Raw genomic sequence first — 22,062 nt, 5'->3', positions numbered from 1 at the left:
CTGGACCAATCCTTCCTTTCCGGTAGGGTGAAGGGATGAGCTTCATGGCATCTCTTCAGCAAAAGCCTTTCTTCTAAACATGAAGTTTGTGAAAATTTGTAGGACAAAGAAGGAGGTGCAGATCAGAGCCTTTCCTGTGGGACAGGCTGCAGATGGAGATCAGTTATTACCCTAAAGCCTGGCTTAAGCTTGGCCAGTCATCATTTGTGCGATGCCTTGTGTAGGAGCAAACATCTGAGCTAGGAATGATCCAGTACATGTGGAAGATCCTTAATTAGCTTTAGGATCTCTGAGGGGGTTATGGATGATGTGGGACAGTGGATGGGGAAGGCAGTGAGAGAACCTGAGGTCTTTTGAGGTGGAGGGATCTCAGGGAGGATGTGGAAGAGAGGGCAGCTGGGGTTGCAGTGTTGGGATTTAGGGATGCAGCCTGCTCATCTCTTAAAAACCAAACTCCATTCCCTTGATGGTTCAGGAATGAGTTACATGTCGGGCTTTCTTTGCTTTAATGGAGCTCCTCCCCCCCTTTTATCCAGTTGCCCATGAAAAGTCAGTGAAATGAGACCTACTTAAATCAAATGTCACAATCGATGCTCATCCCAGGCCACCGTTTGTGCGATGTGAACTCAGATTGCCGTAAGGGGGGGAGCAGGGAGAGGGAAAGAGCTTGGAGGGAGCGAGCAAGGAGCCATCCATGGCTGAGTGTCTTGTGTTCCACAGTGCTTTTGTCACAACCATGCACCTCTGCACTGGGACAGGGCTGTTGTCCACCAGGATTCTGCATGGGGGGCAAATAAAGCTGTGGCTTCCTGCAGGACATTGCATCCATTCTCACCTGCCTAAATCAGAGTCCTTTCCACATTTCAATTTATAAGGAGCAAAATATGCGATATCAGCACTCACCCTGCCTGGACGATGTCCAAATTCAATTTTGTTTGATGGGAAGACAAAATCAAAGCGTTGATATTTTTGTTGAAATTTATGTTTGCCTTGTTCCCAAAAACATGCTTCTAACCTTGCATGAAGATTTGGCAGGAGTAAGTTCTCAGGGTGGGAGCACAGTCAGAGGAGTTGATGTAAAAAAATCACAGTGACCCAAGTGTCTGTAAAGGCTTAGGGAAAGAATCCACAGGAGAGCTGTAACATCTCTTTCATGAGCATTTTGGGAATCTCAAAGCAGAGGGAGATGCAGGAGGGATTGGTGAGGCTCAGGTTTCTTGTCTGTAGCTGGTCTGTACCCAGTGAAGATCCCTCAGACCACCCATTCTCCTTTTGGTGCCGGATGGGTACTCAAGGCATTCACTGTGTGGGACATCCCACCCTTAAGGGGAAGGAAGCACCCAAAATTTTTGATCAAAAGGAATGGCAGAAGTCAGAGGGATCCCAAGTTTTATAAGTGAATTACAGAGGGAAATTGTTACGTTAGTCCCTGATCTGGTGCCAGCACACAAGTGTGTGTTTTGGATAAAGGGGTAGAGTGAAAGGGAAAAAGGAAATGGATTGAAGAGGGAGAAAGAGAAAGAAAGGAGAAACAAGGAAAGGGAAAAAGAGAAATCACCAGTGCTGGCTCCTGTGTTGATCCAGCTGATGGGGTGTCCAGGGTCCTGGGGTGCCCATGAGCCCAGGGATTACCTTTTTATAGATCAGTTTTCTCTGCTCTGGAGATAAGTCTCTCTCTTTCCATGCAAATCAGTTGTCCTTCTAGACCTTTCTGGAACTGGGTTGGAGCCTTCAGGGATCTGGGGTGGTCTTGATACATCCTATAGTCCATGCCCAATTCTCAACCTTATTTCCTGTGCTTGCACTTTGCTGAGTTGTGCTGATCTCCAGGTGCCAGAACAAGGATTTTCCTCCCGGAAAAGTGCTGTCCTACCTGTGCATGGCCCTTTTTCCAGCCACACCTTGTTCTTGCTCACAGTGTATTATTACCAAAAATCCTTGGTTGGCTCCATGACCATCCATGTTTGAGACATTCACATTAATCCCCTTATTTTCTAGGCTTGTGCAGTGTGTCACTAAATTTTGGAAGTTCTTGTTCCATCCTTCCCGACAGTTCCTTGCAGTGGCATGGTGAAAGTTTTGTTCTTCATTAATTCCCCTCAACTGTGAGAGGTGTCCTTGCTCAAAATAAACAAATAAGGAGTGTTTTCCTAAGCCCTCAAAAATTCAGGGACAATTCAGCTCTGACCTCTGTGTATCAGGATTGTTCATCTCTTTTTGTGGAGTAACTCTGTTGTGGCTGTGGGCATTGAGTAAGTGGACATAGGTTTGGTTTGGCCATGTGCTGAGCTGGCCAGGCTCCATTTAAACCCATCACTGAGTCCTGTCTGATGTATTTCACTTCACAGAAGGCTCAGTAGCCTGGAACAGAGCTGCTGTAGCCTCAGCTCCATGGCACCCCTCTGACTGGAGGTTCAGGCTGAGCAGCCTCATGCCTGCCAAAAAAAACGTGTAGTCAAGTCCTTAGAGGACTGCCTGTTTCATTCCCAAATTCATGCATAATTTACTTTTCTTTTTTTATTTTATCTCCTGTGCTAAGCCCTTGCTGTGTCAGAAGCCATCTCATCTCCGTGAGTGAAGTGCGAGGCGCTGGTGCTGTGCCAATCTAATGACAAACCTTGACTGGGCTCCCTGTCCTCTGCAAACGGTGTGACCCCAAACAGAGGGAGGGTTCTTGGGTGTCTGTTCTGTGCCTCTCTCTGCCTTCCTGCCAGCAGGGATCACTGATGTGGAAATAAGAAACGTGCCAGGGGAAAAAAAAAAATGCCTGCAGCAGAGAAAGCCAAGTGGGATTGAGCTTCTCGCTCTGAGCTGAGGACAGGGCGAGTTCAGTGATATCAGTGTGGCAGATGTTGGGTAGTCACAGTCACAGGATGCTCAGAGAGCTCCATTAGAGAGGTTACAGCGTGTGTTTGCTCTTTATATTGCAAGAGCTGATGTTCTTTTGTGTTCAGTCAGAAAAAAAGAGCCATTCCACACCAGGTTTTCCAGCCTGTGTGATCCCCTTTCTATGAAAAAATGCCTTGTGCAGTGGTGTAAGAGCAGTGAATTGATGGATGGTGGATCCCTGGGGAGGATGTGCATCTTGGTTTTTCTCCACTTGCTTCATTTCATCCTTTTCCAGATGAATGTTTGTGGTTGCTGGAAAATTTTCACCTTCTCTTCATCCTCCACCCTTCATCACCGCTGTCCCAGAAGAGCTCGTTTGTAATTGTTCTGTTATTGCTTCATTAATTATCTTCCCACTTTCACACTGGATATGAAGACCCTGATCCTCCTCTCATAACACCTTTCACATGCCTGCCTTCCATGGATATCAGAATTGTTACCCAGGTTTGACACTGGTTTGTGGGAGCAGAATCAGGTCCAAATAAAAAGCAAAAAGGCTGGGTCAGGCTGAAACAGATCCTGGTCTCCTTCCCTGTTTGTGATGTGAAGGTCAGCTGAGTGGACACACCAACAAACAGGAAAATTCTTGCCATTGAATTTTCATGGTAGAACTGGCTGAACTTACTTTTTAATGTCTCACTTTCTCTCTTTCAGAACATGGAAAAGGTGCTGGTCCCTTCTGTCACATTAATTGTAGGCTGTGGAGTATCCTCGCTGACACTTTTGCTGTTGATTATCATTTATGTCTCTGTTTGGAGGTATGGCTTTCATTTTCTCTTCTCTTCTTTTTGGGGAAAATAATTGTCTTTTTGACCTACACGGATCCTGGAATGTTTGCTCTGTGGTTTTGGGTGCCTGGTGCTTGAGGAGGAACTGTTTGGGAATGAGTGGGCCCTGCAGAAAGTCCTCCTGGTGGCTTAGCTGGCGTTATTCTCTCATTTCAGTGCCAGAGAAATTAGCAGAGTGAAATTAGTGCCATGCCCTCATGTAGGGACATTGTTCCATTTCCAAAAGCCTCGTGCTGGTTTCGATGCCTTTGTGTACCCCAGGAAACCTTGTCAGAGACGAGGTGGACACACACAGCCTCTCTTGGCAGGCAGATGCTGCTGCAAGGGAATTCTTTGGGAACATCCAAACCTCCGTGACCTGCCATGAAAAACATCTGGCCTGAAGAACTGACAGACCTTTTCAGGAGCTTTAAGATGTTAAACCTTAAATCATCTAAATAACTCCTCAAACTTTTGGCTACTTTTTGCCTTCAGGTGCATGTGGGATCCCTCAGTACATCCCATTGCTGACAGCTCCTGTACACAGGTCAGGTGGAACCTAAAATTGTGTCATTTTTGGAGGCTGAAGGGATTTTGAAGCAAAGCTTTAATGAACAATTGGCCCATGCCCCTGTTAGATACATTCTGGTGGACCCGAGGTGTGCAAGGGATTTTCTCCCTGTATTGCCTTGAACAAGGTCTGAGTTTATCCTGTGAGATCCATGTCTCTCCTAAATCCATGGCAAACACATGGCTCGAGGCCAAGCAAAGACAAATCAGAACCAGGCGAATCTCTGTGAAATCCAAATGGAGTGGCTGCAGGGAGTACAGTTGGGTATTACTGGAGATCCTTTTGGGAGAAGGGATCAGCGTGAGGCTCTTATTTTGTGCAGTGCTTCTTCTCAGCAGGAAGGAAAGGGTAAATTCTGTTTAGAGGTTGAACTGAGATAATTTTGATAGAGGAAAGAAACAAGAGAGTAAAAACTGAGCAAAAAAATGCATCTCTTTTTTTTTGTTGATACTGTGACAGTGCATAGTGGCTGGTTAATTTTGGCAGCTGAAGACTGATCATGATAACGTTTATCTAGAACTCAGGTTTTTCCGTGCCTGGGGTATCATTGGATGTGCTCAAGTCCTTGTCCTCTCCTGCTTTTCCTCAGGCTGGGCGGCACTGAGCAGCGCCGGTAGGTGACTTGCTGGGGTCACTGGTGTCAGGATCAAGTGGAAAGTCAGGCTAGAAGATTAAAGAGCAAGCGTTCGAGCCTCACCCTCTCTTTCCTATCAGAAACAGGGTCAGGATCTGAAGCCCAAGCTCAGACATGAGGCTGAATCCGTTTGGAGCATGCCAGAGCCATTTGGAATAACATAATGTATTTTTTTCCAGGACTGTGCTCCCCTCCCTACCCTTCCAATATTTACTGTTATTGAGGACAGTAAATTGCCTGACCTGTTTTAAATATGTTCTGTTTAATTTCTCGTTCCACTCTTTGCCTTATGCCTATGGCCAAAACGATCAGCAGGAATGGGAGGACATGTTTAAGGGAGGCTTGAATGGGTATTTCTGAGCTAGCCAAGGATGGACATGCATTTCCAAGTGATCCTGAGACCAGCTATATCTTGATTGAAGGGCTCTCTATCCTGAGTCTCTCTGTGTAAATATTTGTAAAGCATGAATGAATGATCTCTAGAATTTCTCTTTGGTGCGCTGAGTTTGTTCCATTTCTTCTCTGTAGATCATGTTTTCATGTTTTCCAAACTTCACAGCATTCCCGTGGCTGAGCCCTGAGTGCTCTGTGTGTCCTTTTTATTTTAGGCATAGCTGCTGGACGTGAATGTGCTTTCCTATTAATGGCCTCAGGAACTTTGTATCCAGCATTATCTCCTGGCTCCCACTTTGTTTTGCCCTAAATGTTGTATATTCTGATAGACAGCAGCTGGAGGAGTGCTTAGAAATGGAATCAGCAGTATTATTGTCTCCAAAACACAGGAGCAGCATCAAAGTGGTTCTTTTCCACCGTGCTGGAGAGAAACTCCTCATGTCCTGGCTGCCTGATCTGGTGTGGAGAGCACTCACCAGAGCTCAGCTGTTTTGTGGAGCTTTGGCCGGAAAATTTCCCATTCAGAACTCTGGACAAAGGCATCTGGAGCATGCATCCATAGACCCAGCTTGAGTATGAAACACTTCTGATGAATAAGCTCGCTCAGGCTGACAATCTGGAAGCTTTCCCAGAATTTTGCCCAGCTAGGGTTTGTTTGTGTAAATGGGAACCAGAAAAGAAGGGAGGGCGAGAAAGAGGGAGAGGAACACGGCGAAGAAAAGAGGGGCAAGAGCAGCAGGGAGGTGATCCCAGCTACATATCAGGGAGGAAATGAATTTCCCCTCCACTCCCCATTCAAAACCCCCAAATAAAGGCTGCTCCTTGGTGGCACCTACTCAGCCACTGGCATGAATGGCACGAGCTTTTCTGAGGCAAGTGATCCCTTCAGACACAGCCAACTTGGCACGGCCCCGTTGGAAACTGGAAGTTGTTTCTGTTCGAGGGCTGTTGGTGGCCTGTTGGTGGCCTCACTCCAGTTCCCAGCAGACAGATGGCTGCTAAAAATCCCTGCTGCAGATGGTGCATCTCTGGTCTTATTAGCAGGCTCGACAGAGGGGTCAGTGACACAGTGGGCCACAGAAGTGGAGTGACCTTGTTCTATCCCTGCACTGCCTGTCCTGGGTCACAGCTGGAGGCACAATCTGTGTGTGGGCCACGTGTTCCAGCACCCGTGTGGGAAAAAATTGAGAGAAAAAATTGAAAACTGGTGTAGAAATGAAAAACTGGGGGGAAAACCCAACCACTCAGAGGTCAGAACAGGTGAAATGACACCTCTTTTCAAGCAGCTCCTTGACACACTGGCATTTCAGGAGTGCCCCGATGTGTTTTCCATCCCTGAACTCGTTGCAGCTCAACAGCCTCTGGAGTCAATGACCTTTCCATAGCACGGGATCGATCCCTGCTATTGAGCAGCTCGTCCACCAGCCCATCAGCATGTGGGGCAGGGCAGAGCTCTGTCGCTGGCAGCAGCTGAGTGAGTGCTGCATCACTGCAAGAGAGCAGCCCCAGCTTTCCTCACTTCTGAGGATTGATTGAGTGGCTGTCAATGAGCTCTCGAGGGGCTGTTAAGGCTTGCTTTGCTTTAAACCCAGGAGCTCTGCCTGGGCTGGGGATGCTGAGGCACTCCTGGCCCTGGTGGGAGGTGGCAGGGATGAGTAAGTGGCTGTGTGGAGAGGGATGTGTGTACACACGGTGAGAAAGCAGTGGTGACTCAGTGTTTGTGGAGAGGAGAGGAGTCTAATGGGGGCAGAGAAACAGACTGTGGGCTTTTCCCACCTTTTCCATCTGTCTCAGATGGTGCAGGGCTTCACACAGCGTGTGGGGATCCTCGCTGGTGACCAGTGACAGGACCTGAGGGAATGGCTGGAGCTGTGTCAGGAGGGTTGGGTTGTGTATCAGGAAATAATTCTTAGTTCAGAGGGTGGTTTAGTACTGAAATAGGCTCCCCTGGGAATAATCACAGCACTACATATGCCAGAGCTCAAGGAGTTCTTGGACACTCTCTCAGGCACAGAGTGGGATTGTTGGGATGTCCTGTGCAGGGCCAGGAGTTGGGTTTGCTGATCCTTTTGGGTCCCTTCCAACTCAGGATATTCTGTGATTGTAGGACACGGGCTAGAGCAGAAGTTCCCTAAATTAGCAGTGATTTTCCCCCAGTTTTGTGGCTGAGTAGAGCATATTTTGATAAGTAGACAGAATCCATGTATCAGTAGAGGTGTAGCAAGGCAAAACCCTGCAGTAGCTCTGTCTTTGCTTCAGATGTGGTTTTGGGCAAAACCCATCAAGTTCTTTGTTTTTCTTCCCCCTCTGATACAAATTCCTGATTTCTTTGGCCAGAGGGTCTGGAGGTGAATGGTGATTTCTTTCTGTGGAGCATCCTGTGCTGGAGAAGAGGAAATGGAAGGAAAAAAAGCAAGCATGGCAGGAGGTCTTCTTAACATTCTGACTGAGCAGAAACTTAACAAGGAAATGTTTGGAATCCAGGTCAGGCTACCAAGGAGGACTCTGGAAGAATTGCCCAGGAATGCAGGATTGAATTAGAGTGGTCAGAGCTCAGCTGAGTTTGAAAGTGGTCAGGGATGTGAAAGGCATCAGGAGTGGGTTCTGGAGGTATGTCAGCATCAAAGGATTTCCCAGGAAATGGTGTTTAGTGGGACAAGCAGCCTAGTGGATAAGGAAGTTGAAAAAGTGAAGGTACCCAGTGCCTTTTTGCCATGTTCTGCTGGCTAGGCTGGCTCCCAGACACCCAAATTCCTCCACAGATGCAGAATCCAGGGGAGAAAATGCTCCCCAGTGCCAAGAAAAAGAGAGACAAGGACTGTTTAAGGTATCTGGGTGTTTGCAGATCCACGGGATGCATTGAGGGAGATGTTTGGTGTGACTGTGGAGCCACTCTCTGTCACTTGGGGAGCTTCTTGAAGGCTGGAAGAAGGCAAATGTTCCCCCCACCTTTAGAAAGGACAAGGAGGAGGATCCAGAGAACAACTGACCAGTCAGCCCACAGGGCCCCTGGGATGGTGAAAGAGCAAGTAGCTCTAAAGGTTATTTCCAGGCAAAATGATGGACAGGGAAGCAATTTGGAACAGACAGTGAGGATTTGTGGAGGACAGGTTGTGCCTGGATGCCCTGTTTTCCTTTTGGGATGGGATGACTGCTTATATGGACTGTGGGGAGAAGCAGCTGGTATGGATTTTGACATTACCAAGGCCATTAACACAGTGTCCAAATGCATTTTTGTATCCAGATCATGGAATTATGCACTGGATTGGTGGCTTTATATCTGGATGAAATTCCTGCAGGATTTCAGGGTAGTGGTCAGAGGTTTGAGGCTAATCAAGAGCTGGTCAGGGTTGGTAGAGTGGCCAACATTGTTTAATGTCGTCTTTAACAACCTGGACACTCCTGGAAAAGGTGTCCAGTGTTGGATCCCCCCAATAGCAGAGATACCAGCACATCCCAAGTTGATGCTGAGGGAGTTGCACAATGTCAAAGGAGGCAAAGGGAACAAACTTGGGTGAGAGGAGGCTGTTAAAGAACAGTCATGGAGAAGCCAAACAACTTGCAGAGGTAGGCAGGGAAAGGTCTAGAGGCACCAGCTGCAGCAGGAAAAGACCCAGCTGGATATAAAGCAAAATAATCCTTCACCAGGAGAGCAGTTAAGTTAAGCAGTTTAGTGCTGTAATAAGTCAGCCAAGAGAGGTGGTAGCATTCCTGTTGCTGGTGATTTTCAAATTTCAGTCAGATGAGACCCTGAGAAACCTGATCTGACTTTGAAATCAGTCCTTTTTTTGGGATAACATTGGACTGGGAACTTGAGAGGGTTTTGTTTCCCCCCAGCCTAAATTATTCTGATTTGTTTCATTGCCAACCCACATCTTGTTCTTTGGAGGTTCAGGGATCTGGAGAACAAGATAAATTCTCAGGGTGTGAAGGGAAGCAGGGAAAAGGGAGAGTTGATTTATGGGGTCTTAAGGAGGAAAAAGTCTTAGGACAGCTGGATTATCTCCCCTTACATTAAAGTGCAGATTAATGGTCAAGTCATTTCTTACCTTTTTCTGACCAGTGGAGACTTCAGAAGTTCATGCTAATAGCAGTGGGGTCATAGTGTTGCTACACAGATTTATTACATCTCCTTCCCACCAGGACAGAGTCCAAATCTCTGTTTCTGCCCCATAGAAGCTCCTGACTGGAGATTTGAGGTTTTACTTCACACAATCAAAGCATGAAAAGGTTGAGGTCTCCAGTCACAAATGGAGCAGTGTTCAGGTGATGCCCAGCACTGTATGGAGCCCAGTAAAATCAGGAAGTTTGGGCTCAGCTTGGCTGTGGAAGGAGCCAGAAGCTCATTTTGCAGCCTGTCAACCCAGTTTCTTGCTGAGGAGGGATCCTACATTTTGCAGCCTATTCTGGGGCTGGGAGTGTTTCAGGGAGAACTTCCTATAAACCAGATTTCCAGCAGATTAAGTAGGAGTTAATGCTACCTTTGTTTTTTGGGGTTTTTTTTGCATCCAGGAAAGCATATCTTCACCATACATGTTTGTCTGAAGGTACAGCTCAAGGGCAAGTTGAAAAATCAAAGTTTTACAGCCTTCATTAGGTCTAAAGCACAGATTTACCCTTGACAGAACACACATGTGCAGCAAACCCATCCTGCCCTCCTCATCAGAAACTCAAAACTCTGCAGCCAAGGCACGACCAACTCACTCTGGCTAAAATTAATTAATGAAATTAAATTCCCAACATAAATAGTTGATGTGCTGGAATATAGGAAATAATCCTGCATTAGCCTCCAGGGATGAGCTGGTTGATTAATACATCTGTTTCTAATTTATATAAGCATCAGCATCTCCTCTTCACTCATCTGGCATTCAGGCAGGGCACTTGCAGCATCTTTGAGATAATTCACGTGTGTGAACTTTGGTGTGGTCACAGATCTTGAGTCAGTCCTTGAGGACTTGCACTTTTGCAGTTCCCTTTTCGTTTTATCGGGTACATCAAAGTGCCTTCAAAGAAATTTCCCTCCCTGGCCAGTGGTTTGAATTAATTGTGGTGCACTTACCTCGGCAGCGAGCCTGGTGCTGTGCTGCAAATCAGAAATGACAAATAGCTGGCTCCTGCAAGGTGCTGAAGGCAGCAACAGCTCCCAAACTGCTGTCCCTGATGTCCCAAACCCACAGCTGCAGTTATGTATTTGGCCTAGTTTGGAGAAGTGGTGCCAAAAAAAAAGAAAAATAAATAAATAAATAAATAAAAATATAAAAATATAAAAGCCAGAAATGCTTCTCAATGCTTCTCACCCCAGGAGGGGTTGTTAGGCTGAAGGAAGTGGAATGCTGAATCACACACACTTTGTTGTCAAGGTGCATGTGTTTGTACTCTGCTTCCATCGCCAGCATGCCTGTGGCTCTTGGTTGGGAATCTTTTCCGTGTGTCGCCTGTTTGTTTTCTTTCAAGCTCCTTTTCAAGCCCCTGTTTCAAGTAGGCAGAGCTGAAGAAGATTTGCAGCACTCTACTGCTTTTAGGAGGGGCTCAGGCTAGGCTGGCCCCTCGGTTGTTGGCTCCTAACTCCAGCATTGATGGGGATGATGGAGACATCTGCTCCCCCTCCCTTCCCCGCCTCGTTCTTGTCTGTCCAGCGCATAAAATCTTCAGGAAATTGGCAATTCTGTAGAGCCTGGCCTGGATTGCTGCTTTCCAGAGGTCACCCAGGGCAGGCTGTGACAGGGTGGGTCTCCCTCCCCTCTTCTCTCGCTGCAGGTACATCCGCTCGGAGCGCTCCGTCATCCTCATCAACTTCTGCCTCTCCATCATCTCCTCCAACGCCCTCATCCTCATCGGGCAGACCCAGACCCGGAATAAGGTAAGGGATCCACTGGGGCTTTGTTTATTTGTTTGCTTTCCCCCTGATTTAGCACTGAAATGATCCATTCAGGCAGCGCTTCCTCACTTTTCCTCCATCTGTTAATTAGCGACATGTCAAAGACACGGCTAAATGGCAGATTTCAATTTTCTCTCTCGCTCTCTCTTTGATAATTTGTCAGCATCCTCAGGGCTTTGATTAAAACCAATGTGATATTTTTGAATATCTGCCTAGAGTAGCTGGCACATGGCACGGTAGAGAAGCGTGGTGATTTGCAAGGCTTTAACCATTTTATTTTCAAAAAATTTACAAAGACAGATTGAGAAAAGGCTTTAAAAAAAAACCCCAAACAAACAACCTCTCAGCTTTACATTTATTTCTCCGGCAGTTTTTGTACTCTGAGCTGAAAGTACTTGGCAGATGTTAATGAACACAGGCACAAAACTGTCCAACCTTTTTTTTGGGGATGGGAAGCATTGCCAGATGCACCGTGAGCACTGGAGGGCCTCGAGGGACTCGGAGCAGATCCCAGAGTGACTGCAGCAGCCCAGGCAAGACCAAGTGTGGTTTTCCAAGCCATGAGCACTGGTTGCTCTCTTCCCACAGACCCAGCTGGAGAGGTTGCCTCCATGATTTTTTTCCAGCTCAAGCACTTTCAGGTTCCCTGTTGATGTCTGACATGACAAATCACAGCTCACCATTAATATTTTCCTCTTGGTAAATTTTCCCCTCTTCCCAAATGCGCTGACCATCATAGCTCTGTTGAGCCAAAAAACGTGAATCAAGACGCCTCCTCCACTCTTTCTGCTGCCAAAATCACAATCAGAAGTGAAAAATTAGTTGTTGCTATACAGGAACCAGTGACCAGCTGGGTTTTTTGAGCCCCTGCTTTGGCAGCATGAGCGTGGTGTCGCTTTTAGAAGCATATCAGGAATAAAATCTTCCCTGTGAGGGTGGTGAGCCATGGGAACAGATTGCCCAGAGAAATTGTGGGTGCCCCAACACTGAAAGTGTTCAAGGCAAGGTTGGACAGAGCTTTGAGCACAGAGAAAATCTTCCTTCCCATGGCAGGGGTTTGGAATGAGGTGGTTTTTAAAGTGCCTCCCAAAACTCAAGCCATTCCATGATTTTATGATTCCTGCAGAGAGGCTGAAGGATTTAGTGAATCAGGGACTCATTTCTATGGAAGGCCCTTTGGATTAGGTTGTTTTAGGAAAAACTTTCCAGCTACTGGAGCCCTGTGTGTGCAGAGAAGTGTGGAAACAAGCGGCTAGCTCTGCTTCTGCCACAAAGTGCCCTTCAGAAACTCCTTCCCAAAGCAGAGTTATCTTCCATGGTTGGCAGGAGGTGGAGAGAGGAAGACCCAAGCCCCTGCTTTCCTTGGTTGTGTTTTCTGCCACACCAAACATGTGCTGGGAGCTTCTTTCCATGGGATGAAGCACTGAGGGATGCTCAACAGGACCAGCCACAGCTGGACCTCCTCTTTGGTGGCTCTTCTTCACCTCAGGACAGGAGCTGGATGTGTTCCTCCTCTCCCACCTCCTCCAGAGCACGGTTATGAACCCAGGTTCTCCCTGGTGGATTTTTTGTCCCATGACTCTGGGAGTTCACTGTTGGGAGCTCTTGGTGGGGATTCAAAGCTCCCGGCAGCGATGGCAGGAGGCAGATTAGCTCTTTGCACATCCATATGCATGAAACCCCAGAAATAGAAAGGTTATTCTTGGATTTCCTCTCAGCCATCTAGTAAACAGTCTCTGGCAGGCAACAGAGAGAGAAAACTATACAGAGGAGAGACGAAGGAGTGTAAATTAAGATTTTATTCACATTCAATTATCGATAATAGAGGCGCCTTAAAATGTTGGTGATTTATAATTGCGGCTTCTCCGGGAGGTTTCTGCAATTCGGCTTCCCTGGAAATGTCAAATTCTCCCTGGATTTTCATCCGTGTAGCCTCAAAGGCGAGATTCCATGCCTGGATTTGCTAAGCTTTTTGAAGATGAAAGGCCTGGGAAAAGGCTAAAAAAAAAATTACAGTCAGCAATTTGGGGATACAAAGGGAAGGGATGCTGCAGGAAGTAGCCGTGTCTCCAAGGCTTGTGCTGGAAGGGAGCAGATTTCTCCTCTTAAAGGAAAACAAGGGCTAATGGCCTTGACAGACTGACAGGCTCTGCTGGATCTTGGGACATCATATCCCTGTGCTTAGCCCTTCATGGGGATGTTTGGTTTTCCCTACAAGCAAGGGAAAACCTGCAGCAGAGGTTGCAGAAGCAAATATTTGCCTGCCTATCAGTTGGCCAAGTTCATTTGAGGCGATGAGTTCATCCTGATCCAGCTGAGATGTGCATATTTCTTTTGTCTTCCTCTCCTCTCTTCTTCCCTTTTTGTCAAAGCTACTCATTTGAGGAAAAAAACCCCAAAAAAACAAAAAAAACAAACCCAAATGTATCTCTGTGTAAAATTGTAAAAAATTGTATAGCAATGCTTTTCTCTCCCCTTTACAAGGAAGAGCTGTGTTGATTTGAAACAAAATCAAAAAGGAAATGTGAGCAGTGTTGTAGTACCTGATATCAGTCAAAAGAAAAAAAAGAGTTATAAAATAGCAATCTCTTGAAATCCATTCCAGAAAGCATCCTCTGTTTGTTGCTGTTTCATATAGGGTTTGTGAGCTGATGGATAGGAACCACCTTTTTTTAGGATTCTTGTAAAATGTGAAAATTACTGGACATTATCATATTGAGCTGTGTTATTTGTGCTGAACTGACATCCTGAATCCACTTTTAAACAGAATATGGAGGGATTTGGTGTCAAATGCAAATCTGGAACAAAAAAAGACAGTTCCTATCTCAGAGAACACACGGCCTTGCTTTTGTTCACAGCCTCTGATAACGTCGGGTGGTGCCAGTGGATGAATCGAGAGCAATCCGATAAAATCATGATAAAAGCCACTCTGTCCATGAGAGCTGTGGCTTGAAAGATGCTGGTGGTTGAAAAAAGAGGAAAAAGAGAAAGGTTCATTGACCGTAAAACCAAGTCCATGTTTCCCCATGTAACTCAAAGCAAAGAAATTCTTGATTATAAACCTCCCCCAAATGCCTGAAGCCATAAATTTTTTCCATCCATAGTCACTTTTAAAATCGATTTGCTCTCCCTTCTCCTCAGGAGCCACTGGAGTTTCTTCCCATCACTTTCTTCTCGAGTACATTGATTCACAGTTTTCAGCTCCCAGATGGGGGGAGAACTGGCTGAGTGAAACAGAGCGGCACCAATTTGCACTAGTGAAAGATTTGGCCTTGCTGAGTTAAAACAAAGACGAGCTTGTCAGCTTTCCAGTCCATCTCCCTGGCACTCTGGGATTGTTCTTCATAATGCATTTGCCAGTTCTTTCCCCAGTTTAATTTTAAATGGCTTAAGCTGCCTGCATTTCCCCTGTGAGATTTCCCCACCAAGTAGTAGAGCTCACCATTATGAAATTCTTCCTAATCTAGGGGGAAGTTGCTTTCTTTTTTTTTTTTTTTTTTTTTTTTTTTTTGTCTCCTGTCTGCTGGTAGTTATGTGCTCTTGGACAACTCTGCCCTCATGTTTGCAGTGCTTTCCCAGCCCCTGGCAGCCGTGGTTTCACCCAGCTCTCACAGCTTAACTCTTTCACTCAGCCCTGTTGTTCTGGCAGGGGCACCATCCAAATTACCTTCCTCAGATTTCATTTCCATGGCTGGGCTGCCAGGGACGGGGTGCTTTGCAAACCTTTTGAGCTGAGATTAGTGCACTGTTTAGTAACTACTCCGTCGCCCCTGCCTTGTACGGATCATGGCAATAGTTTGGATATTTTGGAAATTAAATATATCCTGCTGAAGCCAAGAAAGCACCAGGATGGGATGTGTGCTCAAACTTCTATTGGAAGGTGTCTCTGCCTGTTTTGTGATTAAATTATCTTTAAGGTCCCTCCACACTCAAACAATTCTGTAATTCCACAATTCCTCTAAAGTGTTAACCATGGCTTTATCCTAAAGCTTATGCTTAAGAGCAGATGATTTCCACATAGTATTTAAATTTAAGGCTTTGATCTTTGCTAAGTCAAAGCTTTTGGAGGATTCTGCCCCCTCTAAAACAGTATTTCCATGTCCTGATCTCCATGACTTTTCCTTCCAGAGCCCGGTTTGGAATCATCTCCCCGCTCCTTCCTCTCTGCTCCCTGCTGCTCTCTCCGCCTGCCTCTCCTCTCACGTGTCCTCCTTTCCTCCTCTCTGCAGGTGATCTGCACGCTGGTGGCGGCTTTCTTGCACTTCTTCTTCCTCTCCTCTTTCTGCTGGGTGCTGACCGAGGCCTGGCAGTCCTACATGGCCGTGACGGGCCGGTTACGGAACCGCATCATCCGCAAGCGCTTCTTGTGTCTTGGATGGGGTGAGGATCCGGGGGCTGTGGAGCAGAGAAGGGCCAGGCTGCAGGAGGAGCTGGTGCTCCTCAGGAGGCTTGGCAGAGGGGCTTGGAACCTTTCCAGAGGTTTCAAGAAGGGCTGAAATGCTTAAAAATATATATCCATAAGTTGAGCCTCCTGCCCGGCGCACCCAAAAATACATGAGTCAAGTTCAGGTTAGAGGGTGCTCCAAGAGTGGTTTCTCCTCGGGTTGGGTCTGTTTCTTGCTTTCTATTTTTCTTTCTCTGTCTTTCTCCGTGCTGGGTGTGTTCTGTTGGTACATGATACCAGCCATGGGAATCCTGGCCTGGATCAGCAGGACCAGGGCAGGGATTGTCCCTCTGTGCTGGGCACTGCTGAGGACACACCTCCAATTGTGGGGTTGGTTTTGGACTCCTCTCTACAAGAAAGTCATTGAGGTACTGGAAAATGTCCAGGGGAAAGGTCTGGAGCAGCAGGAGTGGTTGAGGGAGCTGTGGAGGCTCAGCCTGGAGAAAAGGAGTCTCAGAAGGGACCCTCTCACTCTCCACAGCCCCCTGACAGGAGGGTGCAGCCGGAGAGGCCAGGCTCTGCTCCTAGGTAATAGAGCAAGAGGAATCAGCTCCAGTTGCAGCAGGGGAAGTTTAGATGGGATATTAGGGAAAATTTCATCACTGAAAGGATGGGCAAGCATTGGAACAGGCTGCCCAGGGAAGTGGCGGAATCACCATCCCTGGAAGCGCTCAAAAACACATGAATCAGTGACATTCAGGGTCATGGTTTAGTGTTGGACCTGGTTGGACTCGATGATCCTCGAGGTCTTTTCAGCCTCGGTGATTTTATGGTTCTAAGATTCTGCAGAGCAACCTGGAATGAAGCAAACTCTGAAATCCTGTCTCCATGGCAGCAGTGCCTTTCGGAGACAAATAAACTGCGAGACTGCTGCAGATGCTTGTAACTAATTTTTCTCCCTCTGCCTCTGCCGTATGTTTAATTTATTAGCCTTAAATGATGCATTCTGTAGTAGAAAACAAATACAAACCCATAAACCTGGGCTTTCAAAACGATAACAAGGCTGTGTTTGAAAGGAGCAGCGGCACAAAAAGTTGCTGAGAAGTGAGGAGGCAAAGGAAAGAAAGGAGTGTGGCTGAGCTCTATTAATGCCTCATTTTACTACTGAAGTCTCACAATTCACCCCAGGCAAGAGATTTCTGGAGCTTACCGAGCACCCTGATGTGATTTATTCTGGCACATCAAGAGCTGTCCTCGTTGCAGCGCCTTCATCCCTTTACGTTTTCCCTCCTAAGCTTTTGCTTACAATAGAGAATAAATTGTGTTATTAAAATCCAGGGTTTGCGTGTCAACAGGAGCAGAACCACAATACCTGCAGAGGACAGGCTGCAGGAGCCTGGGTGTGCTCATGCATGTGTTTATACCACCTTGCTGACTCCAGCAACGTCAGGGATATCAAATGTAACAGACTAATAGCTTTCCTAGGTAATAAAAACGGATTTTTTTTCCCCCTCCCTGATTTGTAAAAGCTGGGACAGATGGGCGTGTTAGCCAAGGGAATTTTGGATGAGCAGCATTCACATTTGTAGTCTGTACAGATTAAAAAAAAATAAAAAATCCCCCTACATGTGTAGAAGCATAATTTGCACGGCTAGTAAAATGTAGTCAGCTCTGAGCTAGGATGCACTGCTGATAAATGATGCATAATAACCATTTGGAGTAGGTTAGGACAAGAAATGAAGAACACTCTTGCCTATTAAGGCGGCAAGGGAATTTTGGATATTTAGCATCCTGCTAGACTTCAGCTGTAGAGCTGGGATTAATGGCACTTGTAAGAGGAAAGAAGCTGAAAATATGTTTTAAAGAGCATAATCTGAAATAATTAGCACAATTCACTTTGTCATGGGCTGGTTCTCCCCCCTTTCCCCTCTTTGCACATTTGCATTTCTCTAAGCCGTCGTTGGAGACGTCTTTGCCAAGTTCTCAGCTGCTCTCAGCTGTAGCTCATTGAAGCTGCAGAGAATTTCAGCAGCAGGGAGGATTATTTTATATTTCTTTGGTCTCCTCTTGGATGTACAACTTTGCAATTCAATGTTTACATTATTATTAGTAATAATTACTATTAATGATTCTTGTCCATGTTTGGACAATGCTCCCAAGTTCATGAAGTGAGTCTTTGGGTGATCCTGTGCAGGGTCAGGAGCTGGACTTGATGGTTTTTGTGGATTCTTCCAATTCAGGATATTCTCTGGTTTAGAATAGACAGATAAATTGTTCCCTGGGAACAGCTCAGTCATTATATTTAGCCCCAATAAAGAAGAAATATTTTTTGTCAGGATTTTTATGACCCTGTTATAGTTTCCACAGCTGGATTTTTAATGCTGCCATAGCTCAGCCTCCGAGTGTGTCTTCAGCTGTTTATAACAAGAATGGCTCTTGGGAATTATTAGCAAACATCTTCTCTAGTGGAACATGATTAACACATGGCCTGATTCTCCTGTGACCTGGAAGTACAAAATTCTTTGAAAGAGGTTTTGGATGGATTTACTTGGAATTGTGAGTGTTAAATTCCCTTTGTGTAGAAAGCCCCCAAAGCATTGCTGGTACTGCCTGTACCACACCAGATATATGGAACAGGCCAGTTAGGAATAAATGTCTTTCTAAAAATCTAAATCTAATCTAATCTAATCTAAAAAATAGATTAAAATCTGATTATTTTTGGTGGGGATTTTTTCAATCTAATCCCATCTAACTTTGCTTAGACAGCTCTCCCAGGCCTGCATCTCTCATTATGATTCTCTTTGGCTAAACTACCACGACATAGCTGCCACCTGTAACAGCTGCTCCTTGTCCAGACTCATTCTCAGCCCAAACTGAGGTACTTTTACCCATCCTTGGAATGAGCCAGTCCCTGGAGCTGCCAAGTTCACAGCCCCACTCTGGATTTCTGCATAATTACCACATTGGAGAGAAGCACTTTGTGAAGAACAAGTTGCTATTTTTGGCAGAGTCTTTGCCAAATTTCTCCTTTCCCAAGGTCTCTTGCACCAAGCTGTATTCCTGAAAATGTCCCCTCCCATGTGGTTTCTTTCCATGGGATGCTGTATGGATGGCACCCTAGGGAATGCAGCAGCCAGGATTGATCCAGATGAGGTGTGAAGGAGGCTGAGCGAGAGTCAGTGGGGGGAAAAATGAGAAAAAGAGGAATGGAAAGGAAAAAAGGAAAGGAAAGAAAGAAAAGAAAAGATAAGAAAGGAAAAAGGGAGGGGAAAGGGCAAGGGAAGGGGAAAGGGAAGGAGGAGGAAAAAGAGAAAAAGATAAAGAAAAAAATGAGAAGGAGGAGGAGGAGGAGGAGGAGGAGGAGGAGGAAGAGGAGGAGAAGGAGAAGGAAAAGGAAAAGGAAAAGGAAGGGAAGGGAAGGGAAGGGAAGGGAAGGGAAGGGAAGGGAAGGAAAGGAAAAGGAAAAGGAAAAGGAAAAGGAAAAGGAAAAGGATGAATACTAAAATAGATGGTTTTTAAACCCACTGCGTGTTGAGTTTGGGATGATGAAATGTGACCCATGCTTGGAAATTTCACATGGGCAGAGAAGCACTTCCCTGCAGGATAACCCTCAAATGCTCCATATTCCAGCCAGCTTGGCCCTGTGGCTCCCAGCTGCTGCAGAGCCTCCCTGTTAATCAGCTTTGGGATGATTTGTGTTGCTGAGGGACCCCCTTCCCAGAGGAATATTGTCTGGGAGCTGTGCCTGCACATTCCTTGGATCTCTTGCAGTCACCTGCCGTGCCCTCTGCAGCTCACGAATTAGGGCCTTGTCAAGGGGCACTAATCCCTGCTGGCCACTGATCCTGCTGATTCCTAATGGGATTTTCCCATCTTTAGTGTTGGGACAGCTTAATTCCTCCTGCCACAAAGAGGAGGGCTATAAAAAGCCACATGGAGACCTCCAGAGCTGAAGAACCTGATGTTATGAGCTGATCTCCAGATATTTCTTTAGGGAAAGGGGAGAGCTGAACTTTGAACTTTCATAGATCCTACAAGGGACTTGAAAACCTTTCTCATTGTTGTTCAGAGGAATCTGCTCCATTACAGATCTTGGGGGACCTGTTTGGGATAGGGAAACTCAGGTTTAGTTTCCTTTCCTGTCTCATTTAGGGCAGGTTTGAACTTGGGTGGTTCATCTTACACTGAGTGCAAAGTTCTTAATCTTTAGGTTCTTAGAGTTGGGTTGTGGCTGAATATTCCAACTTCAGAGACATCATGAAGACCCTAAGTGTAAAATAAATCAATTTTATACATCTGTGTCTATTGAAAGACCCCCCCACAACTGTGGAGACCACAGCAGGGCAGGAGCTGACTGCACCTCATGGTATTTATTTAAATAATGGAGGTAATTCAAGTTCTTGCTTTTAGTTCTGAGAGTCCTGAGCTCAATGTCTGTCCCAGACTGAAACGGATGGTGCTGGAATAACTCTGGGAAAAATGGGGAATGTTGAGTGGGAGGAGGGCTGCACATGTGATGAAATGACCAATTTCCTCCTGTTTCATTTCCATAGGGCTCCCTGCCTTGGTGGTTGCCATTTCTGTGGGATTTACTAAAGCCAAGGGATACGGCACCGTGAACTAGTGAGTAAAGGATTCCTTTTTTTCCCCTTGTTTTATCCTCCATCCTTTTTGTCAAAACCCAGTCACTTCAGGAGGCAGGCTGGGAGCTAAATTTCCATGTGCAGGACAATTCCTGCATCCCTGCCTCCTCAATCCATCATCTGACCAAGCTGGATTGTGTGTTCCTTTAAAAACAAGTTCATAGGGACTAATTAGGTTTAACTGTTGTATTTGATCTAAATACCTTTTACTTAAAGCTTTTTAATGTATTTTTAAAGGGGATGGATGTGGAATATTTAAAGTTTAGGATGTTTAAAAATTAAAACCATCTTTTTTTTTTTTAATCTGTTTTTGTGCTTGATTATCTCCAAATTTTCAAAATCACTCAGCTCAGTTTTAGGCATCAGCATGAGTCTGACTTGTGCAAACCAGGGTTTTGACAGCAGCCTGTGTTTGCCTCTTTTCCAAATTCCACAGATTTTGTCTTTAGGAAGTTTTTACGTGCTCATAATGGGGGAAGGAAAACAGAAAAGAAATAATGGAAGAGGTAAAAAATGCATCACTCAGAGCTGAGCGTTAATACGACTTTAAATGAAAAAGGAAAAAAGAGAAAATATTTTTTCCCTCTGTTGTGAAAAAAACCTTAGAAATTTCACACACAGTCACAGTTCAAGGGTAATATTTAATGTAGCAATAAGTCAGTCTCTTCCCTACTGCATCCCATAATTTTCCAGAGCCTTCCTGGGCAGGGGTTTGCAGCCCACATGGGCAATGTTTGGGACTGGAGCTGTTGATGTGGCCGGCAGCAGATGCAGCTCCGCTCGTCCCACTGAGGAAATGTCATGTGGAACCTCCTGCTCTCCCTCAATTCCCACCACATCCTGCACACCCACGGCCAAATGGTCCAGGGTTTGCATTTTAATTGCAGGGGAGAATTAAAGCAGCACAGCAGTGTTTTCTGTTTGCTTTGCAACCTGAATTCTTGTATGGCAGAGTGTGACAGTGTTCACAGGGGTCTCAGGTTGAGGGAAGAGACGAGGATCTGACTCCATGTTTCAGAAGGCTTGATTTATTAATTTATGATATATATTACATTAAAACTATACTAAAAGAATAGAAGAAAGGATTTTATCAGAAGGTTAGCTAAGAATAGAATAGGAAGGAGTGATAACAAAGGCTCTGTCTCAGACTCTCTGTCCGAGCCAGCTGGGCTGTGGCTGGCCATTGATTAGAAACACCTAACATGGGCCAATCAAAGATCCACCTGTTGCATTCCACAGCAGCAGATAATCAATGTTTACATTTTGTTCCTGAAGCCTCTCAGCTTCTCAGGAGGAAAAATCCTAAGGAAAGGATTTTTCATAAAAGATGTCTGCGACAGCAGAGGGCTCAGGATTGTGGATTTCTCGAGTGTAAATCCACAGACAGAATTCCTGAAGTCTGTGCTGGCATCAGATGCATTGGCTGTCCCACCTTCAGTGTGTCCTGGTGGAGAGGGACCCAGTGGTTGTTGTCTGGCTCAGGAGAGGACAAAACACAGCCTGGTTTGCAGAAACATCACCAAGATCCCAAATTAATTCCCTTTGGATTTTCCATGGGTCAGCCTTCTGGCTCTTTGCTCCAGGCACATCCATGAGAATAATTCATAATGAACAAGCCTCAGGGAGATGGGAGGGAGGTCCTGGATATTTCTGCTTCTCTTTTTTTGTTGATGGGCTGGTGGGAATTGGTGCAAAAAGCGTTGTGGCTCTGTCAAAAATGTTAAAGAGTTTTTTGGCCAACGTTGACCACACAAAAGTGCCTGGGCAGGAAAGGGAGGAACATGCAGGAAAGCTCTCCCTGTTTTCTGCCCTGGACCACTGTGCCAGCATCTCCCACCCCACAGACTGCAGCCAGGAGGGTGTCAACGTGTGACAAAACCTGCTGGGCTCCTGCTTTGCTCTC

At 45.9% G+C, this 22,062-nt stretch overlaps 1 protein-coding gene across 15 annotated transcripts in view; it reads left to right on the top strand.

Moving 5' to 3' along the window:
* Positions 1 to 22,062, top strand: part of ADGRB1 (adhesion G protein-coupled receptor B1) — a 289,741-nt gene that overhangs the window by 218,140 nt on the left and 49,539 nt on the right. For 8 of the 15 annotated variants that reach the window (XM_054284587.1, XM_054285165.1, XM_054284508.1 and 5 more), the window contains 5 exons: positions 3,544 to 3,647; positions 4,745 to 4,840; positions 11,012 to 11,114; positions 15,362 to 15,512; positions 20,070 to 20,139. In XM_054284587.1, coding sequence (XP_054140562.1) covers positions 3,544 to 3,647; positions 4,745 to 4,840; positions 11,012 to 11,114; positions 15,362 to 15,512; positions 20,070 to 20,139 — 524 coding nt within the window. The remainder of the gene's footprint in view (positions 1 to 3,543; positions 3,648 to 4,744; positions 4,841 to 11,011; positions 11,115 to 15,361; positions 15,513 to 20,069; positions 20,140 to 22,062) is intronic. The other 7 variants (XM_054285010.1, XM_054284926.1, XM_054285525.1 and 4 more) reach the window with 2 other exon arrangements.

Source organism: Melozone crissalis, unplaced genomic scaffold (assembly GCF_028551555.1).
Source record: "Melozone crissalis strain CALT ecotype California unplaced genomic scaffold, PUWL_Pcris_2 ptg000002l_1, whole genome shotgun sequence".
NCBI lineage: Eukaryota > Metazoa > Chordata > Aves > Passeriformes > Passerellidae > Melozone > Melozone crissalis.
This window is presented reverse-complemented; position numbering and strand designations above follow the sequence as displayed.